Source organism: Apus apus, chromosome 14, assembly GCF_020740795.1.
Source record: "Apus apus isolate bApuApu2 chromosome 14, bApuApu2.pri.cur, whole genome shotgun sequence".
Lineage (NCBI taxonomy): Eukaryota > Metazoa > Chordata > Aves > Apodiformes > Apodidae > Apus > Apus apus.
In genome coordinates this window covers 14,532,797-14,551,762 of record NC_067295.1, presented here as the reverse complement: position 1 = coordinate 14,551,762, position 18,966 = coordinate 14,532,797, and the positions used below count along the sequence as shown (strand labels likewise).

Genomic DNA, 18,966 nt, shown 5'->3' with positions numbered 1-18,966 from the left:
AGTTTGTAAGAGGTGATGCTTGTGTGTTGCCTCTCATGGCTTTTAAAATAGAAGGAAGCTCTTGCTAGAAGAACACCCAGTACCACTGAAACCCAGACAGCATCTGCAGCCATAAGAGCAGAGGTATAGAGTAAATGTCTGCAGTGTAACATGGTACATTCTTCCCCATCACTGCTTTTCTTTTGCCTTCCCCTCCTTGCCATTGCCAGGATTCCCAGGTACCTTTTGTGTGCATCCATCTCTAGAGCTGTTTTGGGAGCAGGAAGCAGCAGCTAATGAGCTGAACTACTTTGTTCTCTCAGCTGAGTTAGTGTTCCTACCAGCCTGTTTCAAGAAACTCAGCATGGGTGAATGCAAACAGATGGGGCAGCAAAAAAAACCCATGACCTGGATGTGGCTGGTGGCTCCTGTGAGCATCAGCTGAGGCTGTAGTTAGGAACAGAAGCCTTTGGGAGGGTGTCATGGTGGGGATGGGCTGGAGAAGTGGGAAGGTGAAGAACTGCATTGTGTGCAGTCACCTACTCCTCATTTACTCCTACTCTTTTTAAAACCTGGAGATCTTTCTAGGGAGAGCCACGTTGCATTGCTCACACTTCTCCTTCTGGGACATGAGCTTCTCAGGATTTTGAGAGCCAGGCAGGTAAAACCAACCCCAGCTCCTGCAGAGGCTTTGGTCTCTTCCTTCCCCACCTCTTCTGTGCTTTGAGCTGGCCACTCCTGCACTCCCTGCTGCTCATCACGATCCTCCAAGGAGTCAGGGTGCTGTCACAAGGCTCACTTGGAAATGTCTAGTTACAAAAGGACATCTCCCACATCATTGTTCCCAAACTTCCTGGGTGAGCTGTGAGCTGCTGCAGAGGATTTTGCTCAGCAGTCCAGCAGCTGAGCTCATTGCTGTGAAATGCAGGCCCAGAACAGACTGGCTGTGAGCTGCACACTGTGTGGAACTGGGAGACACTGGAATGAGTTTGTTAAAAGCTGCTGTATCCCAGCTCAGAGCATTTCTAAGCTGGCAAGCAGGCTGGATAGAGCTGTTGGCTGCCCCGTGGCTTGGGATGTCTTCTGCAGCACTGAAAGCCCATGGCAAAGCCATGGCTCTTGCAGAATCACAGACTGGCTTGAGTTGGGAGGGACCTTAAAGATCATCCAGTCCCAACCCCCTGCATGGGCAGGGACACCTCCCACCAGCCCAGGCTGCTCCAAGCCCCATCCAACCTGCCCTTCAACACTGCCAGGGATGGGGCAGCCACAGCTTCCCTGGGCAACCTGGGCCAGGCTCTCACCCTCACAGCAAAGAATTTCCTCCTCATGTCCAACCTCAATCTCCCCCTTTCAGCTTAAAAACCTTTTTCCTATCATCCTTGTCCCAAGTCCCTCCCCAGCTTTCCTGGAGCCCCTTCAGGCACTGGCAGGTGCTCTAAGGTCTCCCTGGAGCCTTCTCTTCTCCAGGCTGAACACCCCAGCTCTCCCAGCCTGGCTCCAGAGCAGAGCTGCTCCAGCCTCTGATCATCTTCATGCTCTTCTGAGCACCTGGCTGGACAAAAGGAGAGGAGAGGGGCCAGCTACACTTGGAAATGCCAAAAGCCCCGGGGCACTGGGTTCCTGGTGGGGCACTGGGTTCCTGGTGGCTTCACTTCACTGCATGGTGTCACCTGGGCAGTTACTGGAGGGGGCAGGACAGCGTTTCCTCCCCCTGCTTGTGAGGTGTCTCCATTTGATACCCTGCAGCTCCTTCTCCGTTTGACCTCTTGTGGGGTGACACCTCCTGCTCTGGGAAAGCTGCAGGGTAGCACCACATCTCAGAGGACCAGTATCTGGGTCCATCCTTGTAGGTTCTGCTCCTGGCAGCTGTAAGAGTCTCGTGCTGTACTTGCTGGCTAAGCCAAGGAAGAGGGGAGACCCCCCTGGTGGTCCAGGGGGACCTGCCTTCTGGCACTTGAGCCATCATCAGCCTTTCTTGCCTCAGGGCTTTCTTCATTCAGCTGCTTGAGGGTGTTTGCAGGCAGCTGCCAGAGTTTGCCTAAAGGCCTGGCTCCATGGAGGACATCCCAGGTTTGGGGCTGGGAGCAGCTCCCACTGTGCCTAGAGCACTTTCTGTCACCACACCCCCCAATTTAGAGAGGCCACCAAGGGCCTGGAGGTAGGTGCTAATAAATGACATTGCAGTGATGTTGTCCCTCGAGTGCTTCTCATGCTAAGAGGGGTGGTTTGTGTGTCTTCAGTGGCTTGACCTTATGCTCCCAGGTGATGACCAGGGAAGTGCTGTGCAGCCATGGGTGTGCCAGTAAGGAGCTGTTGGCACAGAACCTCTCCTGGGGCCACCAAGACGGGTGGAAGCTCATCCTGCTGAAAGTCAGGAAGACTGTGGAAGGCTGGTTGCCTCTGGCTTAATTGAGCCATGGATGCTTGTTCCCTCTTGATCTCTGAGACAACCAGAGTACTTGTGTTTTAGGTGGTTTTGATGGTGACAAAAGTGGTCAGTTGGGCTCCCTGCTCAGACCTGATGGGTTGGGCACCACTTCTTGAGCAAGGAGAGGCTCCTTCTCCCAGCCTTTTTTTTTCTTTTGGTGTGGCTCTAAAGGAGCCAGCTGCTGTGGGTGTATCATGGACATTTTGACACAGGGAGGGAGGGGAGGTGATCCAACTTGGAGGCACTCCAACTGTTGTCTTCTCCCCTAGGTTGACCGGGTGAGTTACCTGCTTCAGGAGATCTACGGCATCGAGAACAAAAACAACCAAGAGACCAAGGTAAAGGCTCCTGCTTGTCCCAAGTCCTCACTGTTACAAGGCCCAAACAATCACTGGAGTAGTGCTGAGATCATTTGAAGATAGCATGAGGCTCTTGAGGATCTTCCCTGGGGCTGGAATTGCTGGGAGAGAAGGCTATCAGTGTCCTGTGGGGCACAGCCCTGATCTTTGGGGCTTGGAGAGAAGTGGGCCAATGTCAGCTGCTGCTCTTGGTTCCCTGAGGCTACTGGCCAGTCTGGGTGCTTCCCAGTTTGCACAGCCAGGAATATATTAGGATTTTTTTTGAGCATTGCTTCCCAGGCCCCTCCAACATCTTCCCTCTGGTGCTCACACCACCTTCACTGCCTCTCTGCAGTTGTGCCTGGTGTGTCTGTGCTTGTGGCTCCCTCATTGTCTCCTGTTTGTTGAGGGGTTGTTTTTTTTTTTGTGGGGGGGGTTTGGTGGGATTTTTTTAATGGAAGGACTCCATATTCCCACAGCACAGGGACCTCAGCTCTCTAGGCTTGCCACTGCCCACAGAGCAACCTGCACCCCTCAGCCAGAGGGAGCACAGCCTCACTAGGGGCTGTAGCTGCAAATACCTTAACCAGAAACATTGTCCACCTTTAGGCAGGAGCTTCTGCTGGATCCCAGCTTGCTGCACAGCCCTGTGCACGTTCCCTGACCACTTTAGCCTTAGGTGGAGCTGCCCTTTGCTGCCACCTGGGCTTCCAGACCGAGCTGCTTGTGTAGTGGAATCAGAGGAGTGGCCAAAAGAGCAGGACAAGCAGGATTTCCTCTCTGAGCAACACAGTGTCCTGCCCAAAGCACGTTGTGGGCTCTGCCTGTGCCAACAGGTAGCACCTGAAGAGGCAGGGGGGAGAAGTCTTCTCAAAGATTTGTGTTGCACAGGATGTCTTCTAAGAGGATTGAAGGCTTCTCTTTGGTTCCTCCGTGGTCTTGTGATGATTCTCTTGATCCAGCCATCACATATTTGTGGCCCATCAGACAAGTGGCCCGGGGGCATTTTTGTACTTATGGGAGAGCAAAAAGCCTGAGCTCCCTGCCTCCCAAAATAGAGGAGCAGTGCATGTGGGGGTGCAGCCAGGCTGGCAGGTTTCTGCTGGCTTAGCTGGCAGGCTGGGTGGGGATGTGGCAGCAGCAGATGCTGGGTGGTGCTGTTCCCACCAGGGCTGCACGGGGTCTGGGCTGTGTTAGCCTTGGTGACCAAAGAGGCCTTGTGGAGTGGGACCAGGCCAAGGTGGAGGGTGGCCCATCATCAGTTTGGGGGGCCCTGGCATAACTTCTGTGGCATTGGTGGGGAGGCTGTGGGGTGCTTGGGTGTCAGGAAGAGCCTCCTGTGCTTGAGGAGTGGGTTTCTCCTTGCTCAGTGGCTGTAATCCAGTTTGTGGGGCCCTGGGTGACTGAAGGACTAGTGTGGTGTATGTTCATCTTGAACAGGGACAAACCTTTTTACCAAGGTAGCTGTGAGCAGGTTAACATTCCAGGCTGGTTCTCCTGCAGCTGCATCAGAGCTTGTGCCAGCAGGGGAGCCTGGTGAAGATGCTGTGGCAGGAGAACCTCTCCTCCCTCCATGACTTGTTCCAAGGACTCGTGGAAACTGGGTTAGACATGGCTGGAGTGCCTCCTTCTGTCCAGCCATGGGGATTATCCCACAGCTCCTTCTGGGGCTGCTCTCTCTGGGGACACGGGGCAGCAAGGCTGGACTGCCAAAGCCCCGTGTCCCTGCTGAGCCTGGGGGGCCTGGGCTGGCAAGGCAGGAGCTGGTGCTTGGTCCCGTTCAGCCGAGGGGCTCCCTACCCCCGAGGGGCTCCCCTCTGCAGGCAGCCTGGCTCTGGGAGGGCCAGAGTGCTGGGAATTCACAGGACAGTGTCCTCCTCCCTGCCTTGGGTCAGCTCCGAGCAGAACCACCAGGAGTGTCCTGTGGGCTGGAGCTCCCTCTCCTGGAGATCTCCCTGCTGAGACCTGGAAGGAGGATACCAGCTCTCAGGGACTCTCAGATGGGAAATTTCCAGAATCCCTTGACAGTTCAGCTGGGCTCTTTCCCCTCACAACCCAACACCAGGGGGTACTTGGCACTGGTGAGGCCACACCTTGAGGTCTGTGTTCAGTTCTGGGTGCCACAGTAGAAGAAAGACATGGAGGTGCTGGAGCAGGTACAGAGAAGGGCAATGAGTTGGTGAAGGGTCTTGAGGATTAGTCTTATTGAGGAGCAGCTGAGGGAGCTGGAGCTGTTTAGCCTGGAGAAAAGAAGGTTGAGGGGGAACCTTCTCACTCTACAGCTGCTTGAAAGGAGGTTATAGAGGCAAGTCTGGTCTCTTCTCCCAGGTAACAAGTGAGAGGATGAGAGGAAACAGCCTCAAGTTGTACCAGGGGATGTTTAGACTGGATATTAGGAAAAAAATTCTTCATAGAAAGAGTTGTCAGGCCCTTTCAGGCAGCCCAGGCTGCCCAGGGCAGTGGTGGAGTCCCCATCCCTGGAGGTGTTCTAAAGATGTAGATGTGGTGCTGAGGGACGTGGCTCAGCAGTGAACCGGGTGGAGCTGGGTGAAGGGCTGGACTCCATCATCTTAAAGGGTCTTTTCCAACCTAAACCGTTGATTCTGTGATCTTGCAGCCTTCAGATGATGAGAACAGTGACAACAGCAACGAGTGTGTGGTTTGCCTGTCAGACCTGAGGGACACCCTGATCCTGCCCTGCAGGCACCTCTGCCTCTGCAACTCCTGCGCCGACACCCTGCGCTACCAGGCCAACAACTGCCCCATCTGCAGGCTCCGTGAGTGTGTGCCCAGCAGGCTGGGCAGCTTTCTCCCTTCTGGCCTCCTCTGAAAATCAGTGCAGGCTGTGAGAGGTTGCCTGTGTTTTCTATATCCCACCCCAAGGCTCAGCATCAAACGTTGCTGCTGCTCTCGCTGGCTTATCCGGAGATTTCTGACACCTAAAATAGCAACAGGCCTCCAAGAGGGAAGGAGGGGATTACTTGGGAGAATGGCCCTTTGTTCAGTGCCTCCCTGGCCTCTTGCCCTCTCCCTGGGGTGGATCTGAAGGTGCAGGTGCTCTGAGCCCTGCCGTGGAGGCAGGACTTGTGTTCTGGTGCAGAAGATGGAAAAGTCCCCCCAAGGAGGGGACGTGGAATCTTTATCCTGAGAGTACCTGGCCAGAGCAGTAGCCAGCCCCACCAAAAAGCTGTCCCAAGTGCTTTGCATGACTTTTTTTTCCCCTCTGACAACCTTTCTTTGACTTCACTGGGGAGGTGGAGATGAGATGAAAGTCTGTTTAGCCCTTTGCTTTGCCAGGAGAGTTAGGAGGACTCTGAGCCCTGCACTGCTCAGCTCCCAGAAGATGGACAAAGTGAGATATCCCTTCTGACACTCAGGCAGTGCTTGCTGAATTCCATGTCTTTTCCCAAAAGCACAGAGTCATAAGAGCCTCTGGAGAAAATTCCTGTGTTTTTACTGGACTAGACAGATCCTGTGTTTTGGCCTCTGAAGTATTTGATTGTTTCTAATTGATACTTCTCAGGAAAAGAAAAAAAAAGAGCCTAAGGCAGATGTTTGGCCTGAGAAATGAAGTCTAAACAGTTCAAACTTGGCAAAGATGCAGTGACCAAAAGCAAGATCTTATCAGAGGAAGCACCACACAGCTTTGACCATAAGTAGCACAACTTAAAAAAACAGAAGCAGCATTATCTGATCTGCATGCTGCAGCAGAGTAGCTTGTGTTTGTTTGGAAGGTGTCCCCATGTCAGACTTCCTGGGAATCTGCTTCTGGGGAGTGCAGAGGCAGGGAGGGTAGATTTGCACCCCTGGCTTTAGGGTGATGTTGCAAGCAGCTGGGTGCAGCAAGAAGTGCCTGGACCTTTTCTTCATGCACAAGCAAGCTCTCACAGCTGCATCACATCTGGCTCATTCCTGTGTTGCCCCGGGCACGGGGGAAGCAACAATGTGAAAGATCTGGAGAGAGAAAATGGGGCTGTGGAGTGGAGTGGAGATCAAAGCTGTTGCAGTGGGAGGACCCAGTGTTGTGCTGGAGACAGGAGTTCAGCCACCAGCCCTCTGGCTGGGTTTGTGCCCCTGGCAGAGCCTCTCAGCTCTGTGCTGGCTGCTGGGTGGGCAGGAGTGATGCTTCCAGCACCAGGGCTGAGACTTGTGGGGGCTGATTGAACCCAAAGTGGTTTTCCATGAGATCACCCCCATCCTGTAGCTTGCAGAGCACTGCCCAGGGCTGAGCTGGTGCCTCTGTTACTGGGCTGTCTAGGATCAGGCCTGAAGCACCTCTGTGCAAGGGCTTGTAGTGAGAGGACAAGGGGGAATGGGTTGAAACTGGAAGAGGGGAGACTTAGGTGAGATATGAAGAGGAAATTCTTTAGTGTGAGGGTGGTGAGACCCTGGCCCAGGTTGCCCAGGGAAGCTGTGGCTGCCCCATCCCTGGCAGTGTTGAAGGGCAGGTTGGATGGGGCTTGGAGCAGCCTGGGCTGGTGGAAGGTGTCCCTGCCCATGCAGGGGGTTGGAAATAGATGATCTTGAAGGTCCCTTCCAACCCAAGGCATGCTATGATACCTGACTGTACCAGGGCAGCAGTGCCTGCTCTCCACAAGGGCTGTGTGTTCCCACAGCTTTTTGGCCAGCAGGTCTCTCCCCACTGCAGACTGATCCACTAGAAGCCAAACCCTAGTGCTTGTCTTTGGGGGGCTCTCTGTCCTGCTCCCCACGTAGATGGGGAGCAATCCTGCGTTTGATGGGGTGTGTCTGTGGCCAACCAAGGAGCTGTCACAGCCTGGTCCTGCCTGGCCATGTGCTCACCTGGCTGCTGTTCTCTCCCAGCCTTCCGTGCCCTGCTGCAGATCCGGGCTGTGAGGAAGAAGCCAGGAGCTCTGTCCCCCGTGTCCTTCAGCCCCGTCTTGGCGCAGAGCGTTGACCATGACGAGCACTCTGTAAGTACCTCCCCACCCTCTGGACAAAGCCTGGCTGCTGGGCTCAGCCTGGCTTGTGCAGCTTTGTCCACCCACGAGTTGCTTGGCCTGATGGCTCAACATACCCTGGGACCTCAGGAGGGGCCTTGGAGCAAGGTCTTCCTGGGCAGTGCAGCCCCTCAGCCCTGCTGGAGAGCCAGGACCTCTCCTCGTGTGGTTTAGCCAGATGCTCTCCTGTCTTTTGGAGGAAACAAACTCAACAAAAGCATTGAAGGAGTTGGGAATGTTTAGTTTGAGGAAGAGGAGGCTGAGGGGACACCTCATCAGTCTCTACAACTGCCTGAAAGGTCATTGCAGAGAGGTTGGTGCTGGTCTCTTCTCACACATCATTAGTGACAGAACAAGAGGAAATGGCTTCAAGCTGCAACAGGGCAGGGTCAGGCTGGACATGAGGAACATTTTTTTTCACAGAAAGAGTGGTCAGACGCTGGAACAGGCTGCCCAAGGAGGTGGTGGAGTCACCATCCCTAGATGTGTTTAGGGGTTGTTTGGATGTGGTGTTGGTGGAGATGGTTTTAGGGGAGAACTTTGTAGAGCAGGGATGATGGTTGGACTGGGTGATCCTGAGAGGCTTTTCCAACCTGAATGGTTCTATGATTCTGTGATTCTAAATCCACAGAAACCTCAGCTTAAGCTGAGTTTTCTCGGGGTCAGTCCCAGCAAAAAAAAGTGGCAGGCTCAGCCTGGCAGAGTGGGAGCTGAGAACATGTGGGGCATGGATTTGCAGTTGACTGCTGTGTGACAGCAGACTCACATGAAATGATGCCACCCTTGGCATCAGGGTGGCCAGCAGGGGACCAGAAAGGCCTTTCTGTGCCAGCCCCCCTAAGTGACCAGGGTCCCATCAGGCAGCTGAGAGAGTGTGGGATGGAAACTGTGGTGCTGGTGGCCTCAGGGCCTGGTTGTCCATCCCTGGTGTGGTGAGGGCAGTAGCCTGAGCAGAGCTGTTGCACAGCTGGCTGTGGTGGGACACATGAGGTCAGGGTGAGGAGAGGGATGTCTGCATCTAGATCATCTTACAGGCTTTTATGGGGACAGAAGGAGATGGTCACAGAAAGAGCCTGGGTTTGTCCATCTGGCCCTCTGCAGCATTGGACTGGGGCCTGGAAATAGGGCAGGGGTGAAACCCCAAGGGTTGCTGTGAAGCAGAGTGTGGTGTGTAGAGGAAGCAGGTGCTGTCAGCTGGAGCCAGGTGGGGAGATGCTGTGTGCCTCTTTGTGTCACCAACCTCAAGAAACAACTTCTTTACATCATGGCTTTCTCTCAACAGTGTCCCTTTAAACCCCTCAAAGTCAGCACTGTCTCCCTGCTCAGCAGGAAACCTAGAAGGGAAACAGTAAGTGGTCTGGGGTGCTTGTGCTGCTCTTTGCCAGCAGTGTCACCAGCACGGGGACGTGTCACACACACGAGGGCTCACTGCCACACTGCCTTTGATTTGTGTCCCTTCACGGGCTGCCACACTCCACCTCCTGCCTCCATCATCAGGGAGACACTCACACCCTGCATGGATGATCACCAACCCCCTGGTTTGCCTGTGGAGGAACAAGCAAGATGGGAGCAGCTTGTCACAAGGGTCTGATGCTTCAGGGGCTGTCCCCAGGTCCTGGGCCTGGTTGCTTTGTAGTTCCTGGCCAAGGTGGTTTTGTAGGACTGTGGCAAGCTGCTGTCCCCTTGGCTCACCCAGAAGCTTCCTTGCACTTGTCAGCACCCCCTTGGCAGTTTGGTGTGGGCACATCTTGATGTGGTTTCCACCCTGGTGCTGGGATGTAGAGGTGGACAAACAGGCACCACTGCTGGAGCAGGTCTTGCCTTCAGGAGCAGTGTGGTGGGCTTTGCTTTTCCAGAAGGATGGGGCTTGTTCTGCTGGGGACTCTCCAAGTTGGTGGGAGAGTGTGTGTCTGGAGTGCTGTGCTGGGGACAGTGTGGATGGCAGCTGTGGGGACCAGGAGCTGGGAAGGGGAAAGGGGAGGAAGGGCCCAGGCCAGGAAGGGTCTGTTTGTGCCCTCTATGTACTCCCATCAAGTGCAGCTGGAGCAGGGGCTCCAGGGGAGGTGTAGAGGTCAGTGTCCCAGGAGGGAGCCCTGTCTCAGGGTTGTTAGAATGCTCAGAAACCTGCAGGGAGGGTGTTGTAGCTGAGAAATCCCCCCCTGGCTCTGAGCAGCTGAGCTTCCACTGCAGGGAGCAGCCTTTGAACCCTCAGGCCTTGGTCTTCACAGCCAAGAGAAAATGTCCCAAGCACCAGCCCCAGGGAGTTTTGTCTCCCTGACCTCTCTCCACAAAACAGCACCTCCCAGCTGCTGTCTGGAGGTGGAATGTGTTTGTGGAGATGACTTTTGGCCCCACCACCTGGAGGTGGCACCAGCTGTGTGCTCAGATTCCTTGTTCAGCTGGTTGGGTTTTCTTCCAATTCCCAGCTGTGCTCTCCAGCCCAGGCTGATCACAGGAGCAGTGCTTGGGGGATGTGGGTTGATGTTGACCCCAGGTGCCACTCGTTCTTTCCTCCTGGTCAGATCCAGCACCTTCTTTGAGCACAAGTGAGGCAGGTCAGCAATCAGCTCACCCCAGGTTAATGGCTGGGTTGGAGCAAGTTGCTGGGCAGGTTCATCTGCACCTGGGTGACTGGGCACAGAGAAGCTCCAGGAGTTCATGGCCAGACTCAGCAGCCACGTGCCACCTTAGGTACCACATAAAGCCACCTCCCTGAGGGTGCAGGGCTGAAACAGCTTTATTTAATGTTAGCCTGGACTGCTGCAGTGTTGCCCCTTCGTGTGGCCTGGGTTGAGCTGCCTGGGACCTGCTGGGTTGAGCTGCCTGGGACCTGCTTGGTTGAGCTGCCTGGGACCTGCTGGGTTGAGCTGCCTGGGACCTCCTGGGTTGCAGCATCAACCCCATTTACCAACGAGTCCTTGGTGATCAGGAGGATTTTTGGAGTTAAACCAAGTGTTGGTTTAATGGCTTTGGAAGAGTCCAGTCTCTGGTAACTTCTCCCTGCCCACACAAGGGGGTTGGAACTAGGTGATCTTTAAGGTCCCTTCCAACTCCAACCATTCCATGATCCAGCAGTGTTGGAGCCCAAGGGGAGACGTGTGGCTGTTGCTGGGGAGGAGGCTGTGGGGATGCACCGTGTAGGAGGTGCAGGGCTGGGTTTCCCCCCCCTTTCTGGGGGGGGTGCTCCCAGCCTGCTGAGGGTTTCTTAATGTGCCACTCTCCTTCTTGCCCACAGAGCTCTGACAACATCCCTCCAGGCTACGAGCCCATTTCCTTGCTGGAAGCACTGAATGGCCTTCGCTCCGTTTCCCCCTCCATCCCCTCAGCTCCTCTCTACGATGAGATCAACTACTCCGGGGTGGTGGATGGGATGCCCCCCACCAGCCGCCCCCTGGTGGGCATGGACAGAGCCCTGGACAGCAGCCACCAAAAGGGCAAGAGGAGCAAGTCCCCAGATAGGTCAGCTTGGGCTCCATTCCTCTTGCAAGCCCTTGAGGACTTGTGGCCACTGGCATCGGGAGCCAGGAGAGGGCTCTGGGAGGGGGGTCCCATCCCTGGTAGCACTGCTTACTCACAACTTTAGGAGGTACTCTGGCCAGGGAGAGGATTGGGACACCACCCCTGTGTTCAGCCTGAGGTGACCAGCTTATGTCTCCTAAGGGCTGGCTTTGTCACTACAAGAAAGAGGATTTTGAACAGAGAATTTGATCCAGACTCCAGATGGAAATGTCTCCTTCCCTACGCAGTTAGTCCCTCAATTTGTGTTGGACATCCAAACCTTGTTGAATTTTAGCTTTCCGTGGAGTTCCCCAGGAGAAAAAGAATGGGGAGAGAAGTGACCTGAATTCCAGAGCACAAAATGCTGAGTGAGATCCTGTAGTTGCTGTCTGGAGCTTCCTCCGTGGGCTTTTGGTGGAGGATGTAGATGTGGGTGCCTGGAGAGGGCAGCCCACTGCCCTCCCCGTGGGGCTGCACAGATGGGGTCAGACTGGCTTTGTTCCTGGCACTCCTCTCTGTGTCCCATTCCAAATTTCCCCCTGGGAAGGGAGCCCCTGAAGGTGTGAGGAGCAGTGTGGGACCTGGGCCTCTTGCTCTCCATGCAGGATTTTGTCCAAGCCGTGTTCCTGTGCCAGAGCTCTGCCCCGCTGGGCTCTGCCCCAGAAACGCTGCTGCTGCTGCTCTTCTCCCTGTAGCTGACCCTGCAGGGCCCTGCTGAATTTAGCTCCATCCTTTGAGCTCCTGCTTCTGCTGCTGGTGGAGGGACAGGGCAGGGGTGGTGACAACTTGAGCTGCTGCCACCAGATCCAGCAGGAGCCAGGGTGCAGGCAGCCCTGTGGCTCCCTGTGAACGGAGCCCCTCTCTCTGCAGCACCCTGCGCTCTCCCTCGTCCCCCATCCACGAGGAGGATGAAGAGAAGCTCTCCGAGGACTCCGACTCACAGCCAGCCCTGGGTGGTGCTGAGCTGGCCCTGAGAGAGACCAGCCCTCCAGAAGTGAGTGTGCTCTGCTGGGGAGCTGCTCTGAGCCAGGGCTCTGCTGGGGGCGGCTGCTCTGAGAAGCTTCCTGAGTGACAGGGTGAAGAAGAGCTTGTTAGTAGGAGCAGCCTGGAGCCAATGGTCTTGGCTGCCTTTATTTATCTCCCTGTAGGGCTCCCTGGGGAAGGGTGTCACTGCTCCCTGTGCCCCTGACATGTCTTTGGGAGCTGAGGGGCTGGAAAGTCACTTGGCTGCAGTCGTGTCAGAGCTTCCCCCAGCTTCCCCCCAGCTGGGCCTTGCTGGCCTTCCAGCCTGCAAACCCCCTTTATCCCTGGCCTGTGGTGCCACAGGACTGGTGTGTTGGCCCCCTGTGCTCCCGCTGGGAAACAAATCTCTGGAGAGAAGCAGAGCTGGAGACAAGTGCAGCAGAACTAACCTGTGTGGTTCCTCCTTGCAGAGTGTGGCTGAGGAGGAGACCGAGGAGGCCTCGTCCCTGCAGCAGGGTGAGTGTGCACTTGGCCGTGGGGACAGACAGACCTTGTCTTGGTGTCCAGGGGACAGCTGGGGAGTTGGGCAGACGAGTTCAGAAACATCCATCCCCTGAAATCCCATCTCTGAGCTGCTGTGCTTCCCTGGAATTCCCCTGCTCTCTCTTGGCTAACAGGGGGAGCAAAATCACCAGATCCCCCTGGTTTCTTTGCCAAGCAGGATGTGCCCCGTGCCTTTGGGATGGGCCTGGGGTGCTCAGTCAGCATCCAGAGGGGACGAGGACAGGCTGGGAGGGGAGGGTTTGGGGACACAAACCCGTGTGCTCACACAGGGCACGGTGAGCGGGGCCAGTCCCGGTTCTCCCGGGATCCCTGCAGGGCTGGGGGGGGGGGGAGGGGCCCGGGGAGCTTCTTCCCGTGGGAGCGGGGTGTGGGGGGGATCTCAGCCCCCCCCTCCCGGCCCTGCGGAGCTGGTGTGGGTCCTGATGGCCGCGCTCTCCCTTCCAGGGAGCCGCCCTCCCTCCGTCGAGGACGTGCTGCAGGACGGCGAGCACCGGAGCCTGGCGCAGGGGGAGCCCGACCCGCCGGTCGATGTCTGCCTGCCAGGTACCGGGGGGGCCCGGGGGTGCGCTGCCCTCCGGGGCACCCGGGGCGATGGAGGGGGGGCTGTGCCTGAGCAGGAGCAGCCTGTCCCAGCGGAGCCGCTTGTCCCCCGGGACGGGGCAGGGACACACCTGCCCGCGGCACAGGCTGCTCCCCGAGGGCAGAGCGAGCTGTGGGCAAGGGGGGGGCTAACACAGAGGTGTAACTCGCTCCCCCTCCCCCCTTTTCTCTCCTCCTCCTCCCTCGCCCTTTTGTCTCTGTCCTTCCCCTCCTCTCTTCTCTCCGGGCTGCAGCCACTTGATGGCACCGTTTCTGTGGCACCGGCCTCCGCTCCCTCCCCCAGCCCGTGCTCCTGTTCTCGGCCGAGGGAGGGGAACCCTCTGGGGCCGGCGTGGGGGGCAGCGGGCTCCCCTGTGCCACGGCGGGGGGGTGACACGGCTTAGGGGGGCTTTGGGGGGGGACCTGCTTTGCTGGCAAGCGTGGCCGAGGGCCGCGGTGCCGCCCCCCCCGGGGGCTGTTGTTGCAGCCTGTTTTCTTCTGTGGAGTGGCAGCCTGTTCTGAGCAGCTCTCTAATGTCTCCTTCCCTCTCTGTCTGCCTTCCTCCCTCCTGTCTTGGGCAGCACTGGGTCCCGATTCCTGCTCTATTGGTATAGAGGAGTAAGCTGGTACGTCTGCTCGTTCTTGTTCCGCGTCGCTGTGGTGTGGGGGCAGCAGGAGCCCCCTGGGAAGGCTGGGAGAGAGCAGGGATGGGATTGATCCTTGGCAGCAGGGAAGGAGAGGGCAGCAAACCAGCCAGAGCCTGCACCACTGGCTCTGTCCTGGCTTTCCCATTCCTGGCACCAGCATCCCTGCATCCCCACCTGCTGTCCCCCAGTGCCAGGACCCCAGGCAGGGCAGCAGAAACCCCAGCCTCCCCCACTGGCTCCTGGGTGAGGGCTCTGCTGCCTGGTGGGCACCAGGAAGCTCCACTGGCTTCTCCAGGGCTGGTGGCAGACAGTGTGTCCCTTTTGTCCCACCCCTAGTGCTTGCTGGATCGTAGCAGGGGCAGAGGAGCTCGATGGGCTCGATGCCCTGCCTTGGGTGGTCAGAGCAGGGTGGGATGGGGGGGGGGGGGGGGTAGGTGGGAGGGAGATGCTGGAATCCTTGGCTCAGGCCTGGCATCATTGAGGCTGGATCCTTTTTCTCCTCAGGCTCATCCGACTTCACCAAGATGCTCCCTGGCCGTGGCACTGGCAGCCCCATGCAGCCCCTCCTCTTCGAGCAGACACGTCTTCACCTGGAGGACGAGCAAAGCCTCTCGTGAGCGGGGCTGGACCCCCCCCCGGCCCTGCCACCGGACCCCCAGACCCCACACACACCAGCCTCTCCCCCTCACCGCCCCACAGCTCCAGCCCAGCCTTTTGGGGTTGGTGTTTGGTCGGGTTTTTTTTGCCTTTTTCGTGTTTTGTTTGTTTTTTTAAAGACGTGCATGTTTCCTCGGCAGCGGGCGGGGGCTGGTGATGTGTTTTTATGGGGGGGGGGAGGGAGGGGCAATTTTTGGGGTTAAAACCAACAGATGAAGGACACTACCCTTGTATATTTTGTACACACCCAGCACAGCCCTTTGCTGTCACTGCCCCGGGTGGGACGGGGCTGATTCCCATTCCGGGGGGGGGGGCTTGGGGGGCAGCCCATTTGGGGTGGGCCAGGGCTGCCCCCCAATCCCACCCCCCCCCCCCCAACTTTTTGCCCGGCGCTGCCCACGCCGTGTGCCTTGTTCTGCTTCTGCGGTGGGTTCCCTGGGTTCGCCCCCACTACACACCCCCCCTCCCCCCGTTTCGTCTCTCTGTTTGTAGTAATAAACCCGTGAAGCAGCCGGGCCAGGCCGTGATTTTTTTGGGCGGGGACGGGATTCGAACCGGCGGCCTCGGAGCCCCGAGCGGGGCGGGGCCAGGCAGCGGAGGGGGCGGGGCTTGGTTCTTGTGAGGGGCGGGGCCACGAGGGGAGGGGGTGGATCCCGCCTCCTTCCCGGCATGCCGTTCGGCGCGCCCCGCTCCCATTGGCGGCGCGCGCAGCGGGCTCTAGCGCGCCGCTCCCCCGAGCGCCGCCCGCTCCCATTGGCTGCCGCGCCCGGGGGGTCCCGAGCGCCCATTGGCCCGGCGGCGCGCGGCGCGGCGCTATTGGCCGAGACCCCCCTCGCCGGTCCCGCCCTTTCCGTCGGCGGCGCGGCTGCGCGTGCGCGGGGCGGGCTCCCGGGGCGGGCGGTGAGGATGGCGGCCATGGGCGCGATGGCGGCCATAGGGCCCCTGCCGGCGGGCCCCGCGGCGCTGCCGCCGCTGCCCACGCTGGGCGTGCCCGGGGTGCCCGAGCTGAAGCCGCTGACGCGGTACGAGGCGATGCGGCTGGGCCCGGGCTGGAGCCACTCGTGCCACGCCATGCTGTACGCGCCCAACCCGGGGATGCTGTTCGGCCGCATCCCGCTGCGCTACGCCGTGCTGGTGAGGGGGCGGGCGGGGGGAGCGGGACCGGGGAGCGGGCCGGGCAGCGGGGAGACGGGCGGGCCCCCGGGGCGGGGCGGGGCGGGCGGCAGGGCCTGAGCAGGGCAGGGCGGGCCCAGGCAGCGGCGGCACCGGGGCGGGGGGGGGGGGAGGGGGAAGCCCCCGGGACCCCCCCCCCCGGCTCTGCGGCCCCGCCTCGGCTCCCGGGGCCGCGGGGAAGCGCTCGGAGACGGTGTCGGTGAAGGGTCCTGGATGCGCTGGAGCTGGTCGGGCCGCGCCGGAGCGGCCGGGAGGTCTTTTTTTTTTTCTTTTCTTTTCTTTTTTTTTTTTTCTTTCTTTCTTTCTTTCTTTCTTTCTCCGCCTTTCTCCGCCTCCGCGGAGGCTTCCGGGGCGCCCGCACGGCCCCCGCCTCCCTCCCTCCATCCCTCGCCCCCGCCGGGGCCCCGCCGTGCCCCATTAACACCATCCGCCTCTATTGCAGATGCAGATGCGATTTGACGGACTACTGGGCTTTCCCGGGGGGTTCGTGGATCGCCGTTACTGGTCCCTGGAGGACGGTCTGAATCGGGTGCTGGGCTTGGGTTTGGGCTGTGTGCGCCTGACGGAAGCTGACTATCTGTGCTCGCACCTGACAGAGGGGCCACACCGCGTGGTGGCCCATTTCTACGCCAGGCAGCTGACCCTGGAGGAGCTGCACACCATCGAGATCAGCGCGGTGCATTCCCGAGACCACGGGCTGGAGGTGGGGCACCAGGGAGGGGGGTGGGGGGCGTGCAGCTCTCGGCCTTTACCCCCAGCTCCCCTCCTGGCTCTGCGGGGCTGCCCAGCCCTGCGGGGGGAATGCACCGCACCGAGAGCTACCCGAGGTTGGTGCCTTGCACCGCCCGGTGGCGCCGCCGCCAGGAGGTCTGGTTGGTGGCTGGGGTCGTGGAGCAGCCTCCGGAGCAGAAACGGCTCCGGCTCCAGCCCCTCCCGGCGACTGCAGGCGTAGGGAAGAGCCCTGTGTTCCCCTCACCTGGGAGAGGAGCCCTGTGTTCCCCTCACCTGGGAGAGGAGCCCTGTGTTCCCCTCACCTGGGAGAGGAGCCCTGTGTTCCTCTCACCCGGGGAGGAGCCCTGTGTCCCCCAGGGAGGAGCCCTGTGTTCCCCTCACCCAGAGAGGAGCCCTGTGTTCCCCTCACCCAGGCAAGAGCCCTGTGTTCCCCTCACCTGGGAGAGGAGCCCTGTGTTCCTCTCACCCGGGGAGGAGCCCTGTGTTCCCCTCACCAGGGAGAGGAGCCCCGTGTTCCCCTCACCCAGGGAGGAGCCCCGTTCCCTGCTCAGCCTCGGGATGTGGGTGAGCTCCGTCTCGTGTCTGGTGGGCATTTCCCTCGGCTTGGGAGTGACCTGGACTGGAGTGCTGACCCTCAGCGTGGTGATGTGTTGCTCTTAAGCCCGAGTTTCCCTCCCTGGCTGGCAGGGAGGGGAGGAGGAGCCTCCCGGGGGGGCTGGGCTGCCTTGGTGCCCTGGGGCAGGGGCTGAGGGTTCTCCCCGTGCACCCCAACCCTCGAGGCGCTCGGCAGGTTCTGGCAGCAGAGGCAGTTGTGATGTGGCTGTTGAGGGGGGGGGGGGGGTGTGGGTAAAGCCGGGGTGTCCCCCGGCAGGGCAGGGTGTGGAGGGGGATGCGGGGCTCCCCATAGGGGCCTGGGACAAGCGGGGTCCCCCAAAAACGGGCAGGAGGTGGAACAGAGGCAGGGCTGGGCTGGGCAGGGAGAGCAGGACTGGTGGGGCAGCAGAGGGTTCAGCTGGGCTGCGGGGCAGGCAGGCGAGGGCAGGGGGAGGTGGGGCAGGCTCTGGCTGGGACTGGAGGCTCTGGCTGGGACTGGAGGCTCTGGCTGGGACTGGAGGGGAGCTGGGGTGAGGGTGTGGGGGCAGAAGGGGTGCGGGGGGGGGGGTCCTGGTGCTGCTGCAGCCCCCGCTGAGCCGCCGCCGGTGCCGTTGCAGGTGATGGGCATGGTCCGCGTGCCCCTCTACACCCAGAAGGACCGCATGGGGGGCCTGCCCAACTTCCTGGCCAACTCCTTCGTGGGAACCGCCAAATTCCAGCTGCTCTTCGCCCTGAAGATCTTGAACATGGTGCCTGAGGAGAAGCTGGCCGAGGCCGTGGCTGCCACGCAGAAGCCGAAGAAGCCGCCGCTCGACCAGGCGGCGGGAGCTCCCGGGAACCCGCACGGCGGCGCCAAGCCGGGCAACGAGCTGCTGGTGCCCGGTAAAACGGGCAACGAGCTGGCAGAGAGGGGAGAGAACCAGGCAGCGGGGCAGGCCGAGGTGGCCGAGCAGGCGGCGGGAGGGCTGGAGAGCCAAGCGGTGGTGGCGGAGCTGCCGGCGGAGCAGGCGGGGCTGGGGGCAGACGCCGGGGCCGAGCAGCCGGGGGCTGAGCCCATGGAGTGAAAGAAGAAAAGTGGGTGAGAATTCGAAGAGACTTTCTTCTACCTTTCCAACCTGCCGCTGGCTTGAGGGCGCTGCCCCCACCGCCCAGCCGGGAGGGGGTCGGGTTTGAAGCAGGGGAAAGTGTGATGTATTTTTTATGGCCATTAAAAGTCTTAGCGAGCTTCCCAGATCCACCCGCGCGGCCCCCGCCGAGAGTTCCTGTGCTTAGTGAGGGCACCCGAGCCTTAGAATTCATGCTTTTGATTTCAGGGACCCCCTTGCTGCTGCTGTCAGGTCCCCCCCCCTTTCATTTTTATTTTTTTTTTTTAAGGAACAAAATGTTTTATTTTTCAAAAAGAATAAAAACACGAAAAAGCCTCCCCCCCCCATCCCCATCCCCCCCCCCATGTTCAGTCGGAGGCGGCTGCGAGCGCAGCGGGCACAGCTGAGGGGCAGGGCTGGGGAGCAGCAGCCCTGCCAGCCTGGGCTCCCTCCCCTCCACGGCTGGGATCCCACTCAGGGTGCTGTGAATTCCCTCTGGGGCCTGGGGGTGCTGGTGTGAGTTTCTACCTGGAGATCTGTGGGAGCAGGAAAGCAGGAATAAATGGCTTTGCTGAACGCTGTGCAGCCCGGGGTGGTTCTTGAGTGGGGGCACAGGCTGTGGCCCCCCCCAGAGCTTGAAAGGGTCAAGGGGACCAAGGGTGGCCACAGGGTCCCCGTGGCCACAGGGCTTGGTCCCCTGCTCAGCTGTGCCAGGGTGAGAAGCTGGAGGGGCAGGGCTTGCCCAGAGCTGCTGCTGACAGCCCC

The 18,966-nt window shown here is 59.4% G+C and overlaps 2 protein-coding genes across 3 annotated transcripts in view; both read left to right on the top strand.

Moving 5' to 3' along the window:
* MGRN1 (mahogunin ring finger 1) overlaps window positions 1-14,934 on the top strand; it is a 52,927-nt gene extending 37,993 nt beyond the window's left edge. The window contains exons 9-17 of one of the 2 annotated variants that reach the window (XM_051631935.1): window positions 2,680-2,748; window positions 5,366-5,525; window positions 7,573-7,682; window positions 10,945-11,168; window positions 12,078-12,201; window positions 12,641-12,686; window positions 13,179-13,277; window positions 13,895-13,939; window positions 14,465-14,556. In XM_051631935.1, coding sequence (XP_051487895.1) covers window positions 2,680-2,748; window positions 5,366-5,525; window positions 7,573-7,682; window positions 10,945-11,168; window positions 12,078-12,201; window positions 12,641-12,686; window positions 13,179-13,277; window positions 13,895-13,935 — 873 coding nt within the window. In that variant the 3' untranslated portion in view covers window positions 13,936-13,939; window positions 14,465-14,556. Of the gene's footprint in view, window positions 1-2,679; window positions 2,749-5,365; window positions 5,526-7,572; window positions 7,683-10,944; window positions 11,169-12,077; window positions 12,202-12,640; window positions 12,687-13,178; window positions 13,278-13,894; window positions 13,940-14,464 lie in introns of both variants that reach the window. The other variant, XM_051631934.1, reaches the window with a different exon arrangement.
* A 547-nt stretch (window positions 14,935-15,481) lies between these two features.
* NUDT16L1 (nudix hydrolase 16 like 1) lies at window positions 15,482-18,777 on the top strand. Its single transcript, XM_051631975.1, has 3 exons — window positions 15,482-15,751; window positions 16,233-16,493; window positions 17,734-18,777. The coding sequence occupies exons 1-3, from the start codon at window positions 15,524-15,526 to the stop codon at window positions 18,178-18,180; spliced, it is 936 nt and encodes a 311-aa protein (XP_051487935.1). The 5' UTR covers window positions 15,482-15,523; the 3' UTR covers window positions 18,181-18,777.
* The last annotated feature ends 189 nt before the right edge of the window (window positions 18,778-18,966 follow it).

Coding starts and splice junctions, on each gene's coding strand:
- NUDT16L1 (XM_051631975.1), top strand. CDS start 15,524: ATGGCGGCCATGGGCGCGATGGCGGCCATAGGGCCCCTGCCGGCGGGC. Junction 15,752..16,232: donor CGCTGCGCTACGCCGTGCTG/GTGAGGGGGCGG, acceptor CCTCTATTGCAG/ATGCAGATGCGATTTGACGG. Junction 16,494..17,733: donor CCCGAGACCACGGGCTGGAG/GTGGGGCACCAG, acceptor GTGCCGTTGCAG/GTGATGGGCATGGTCCGCGT.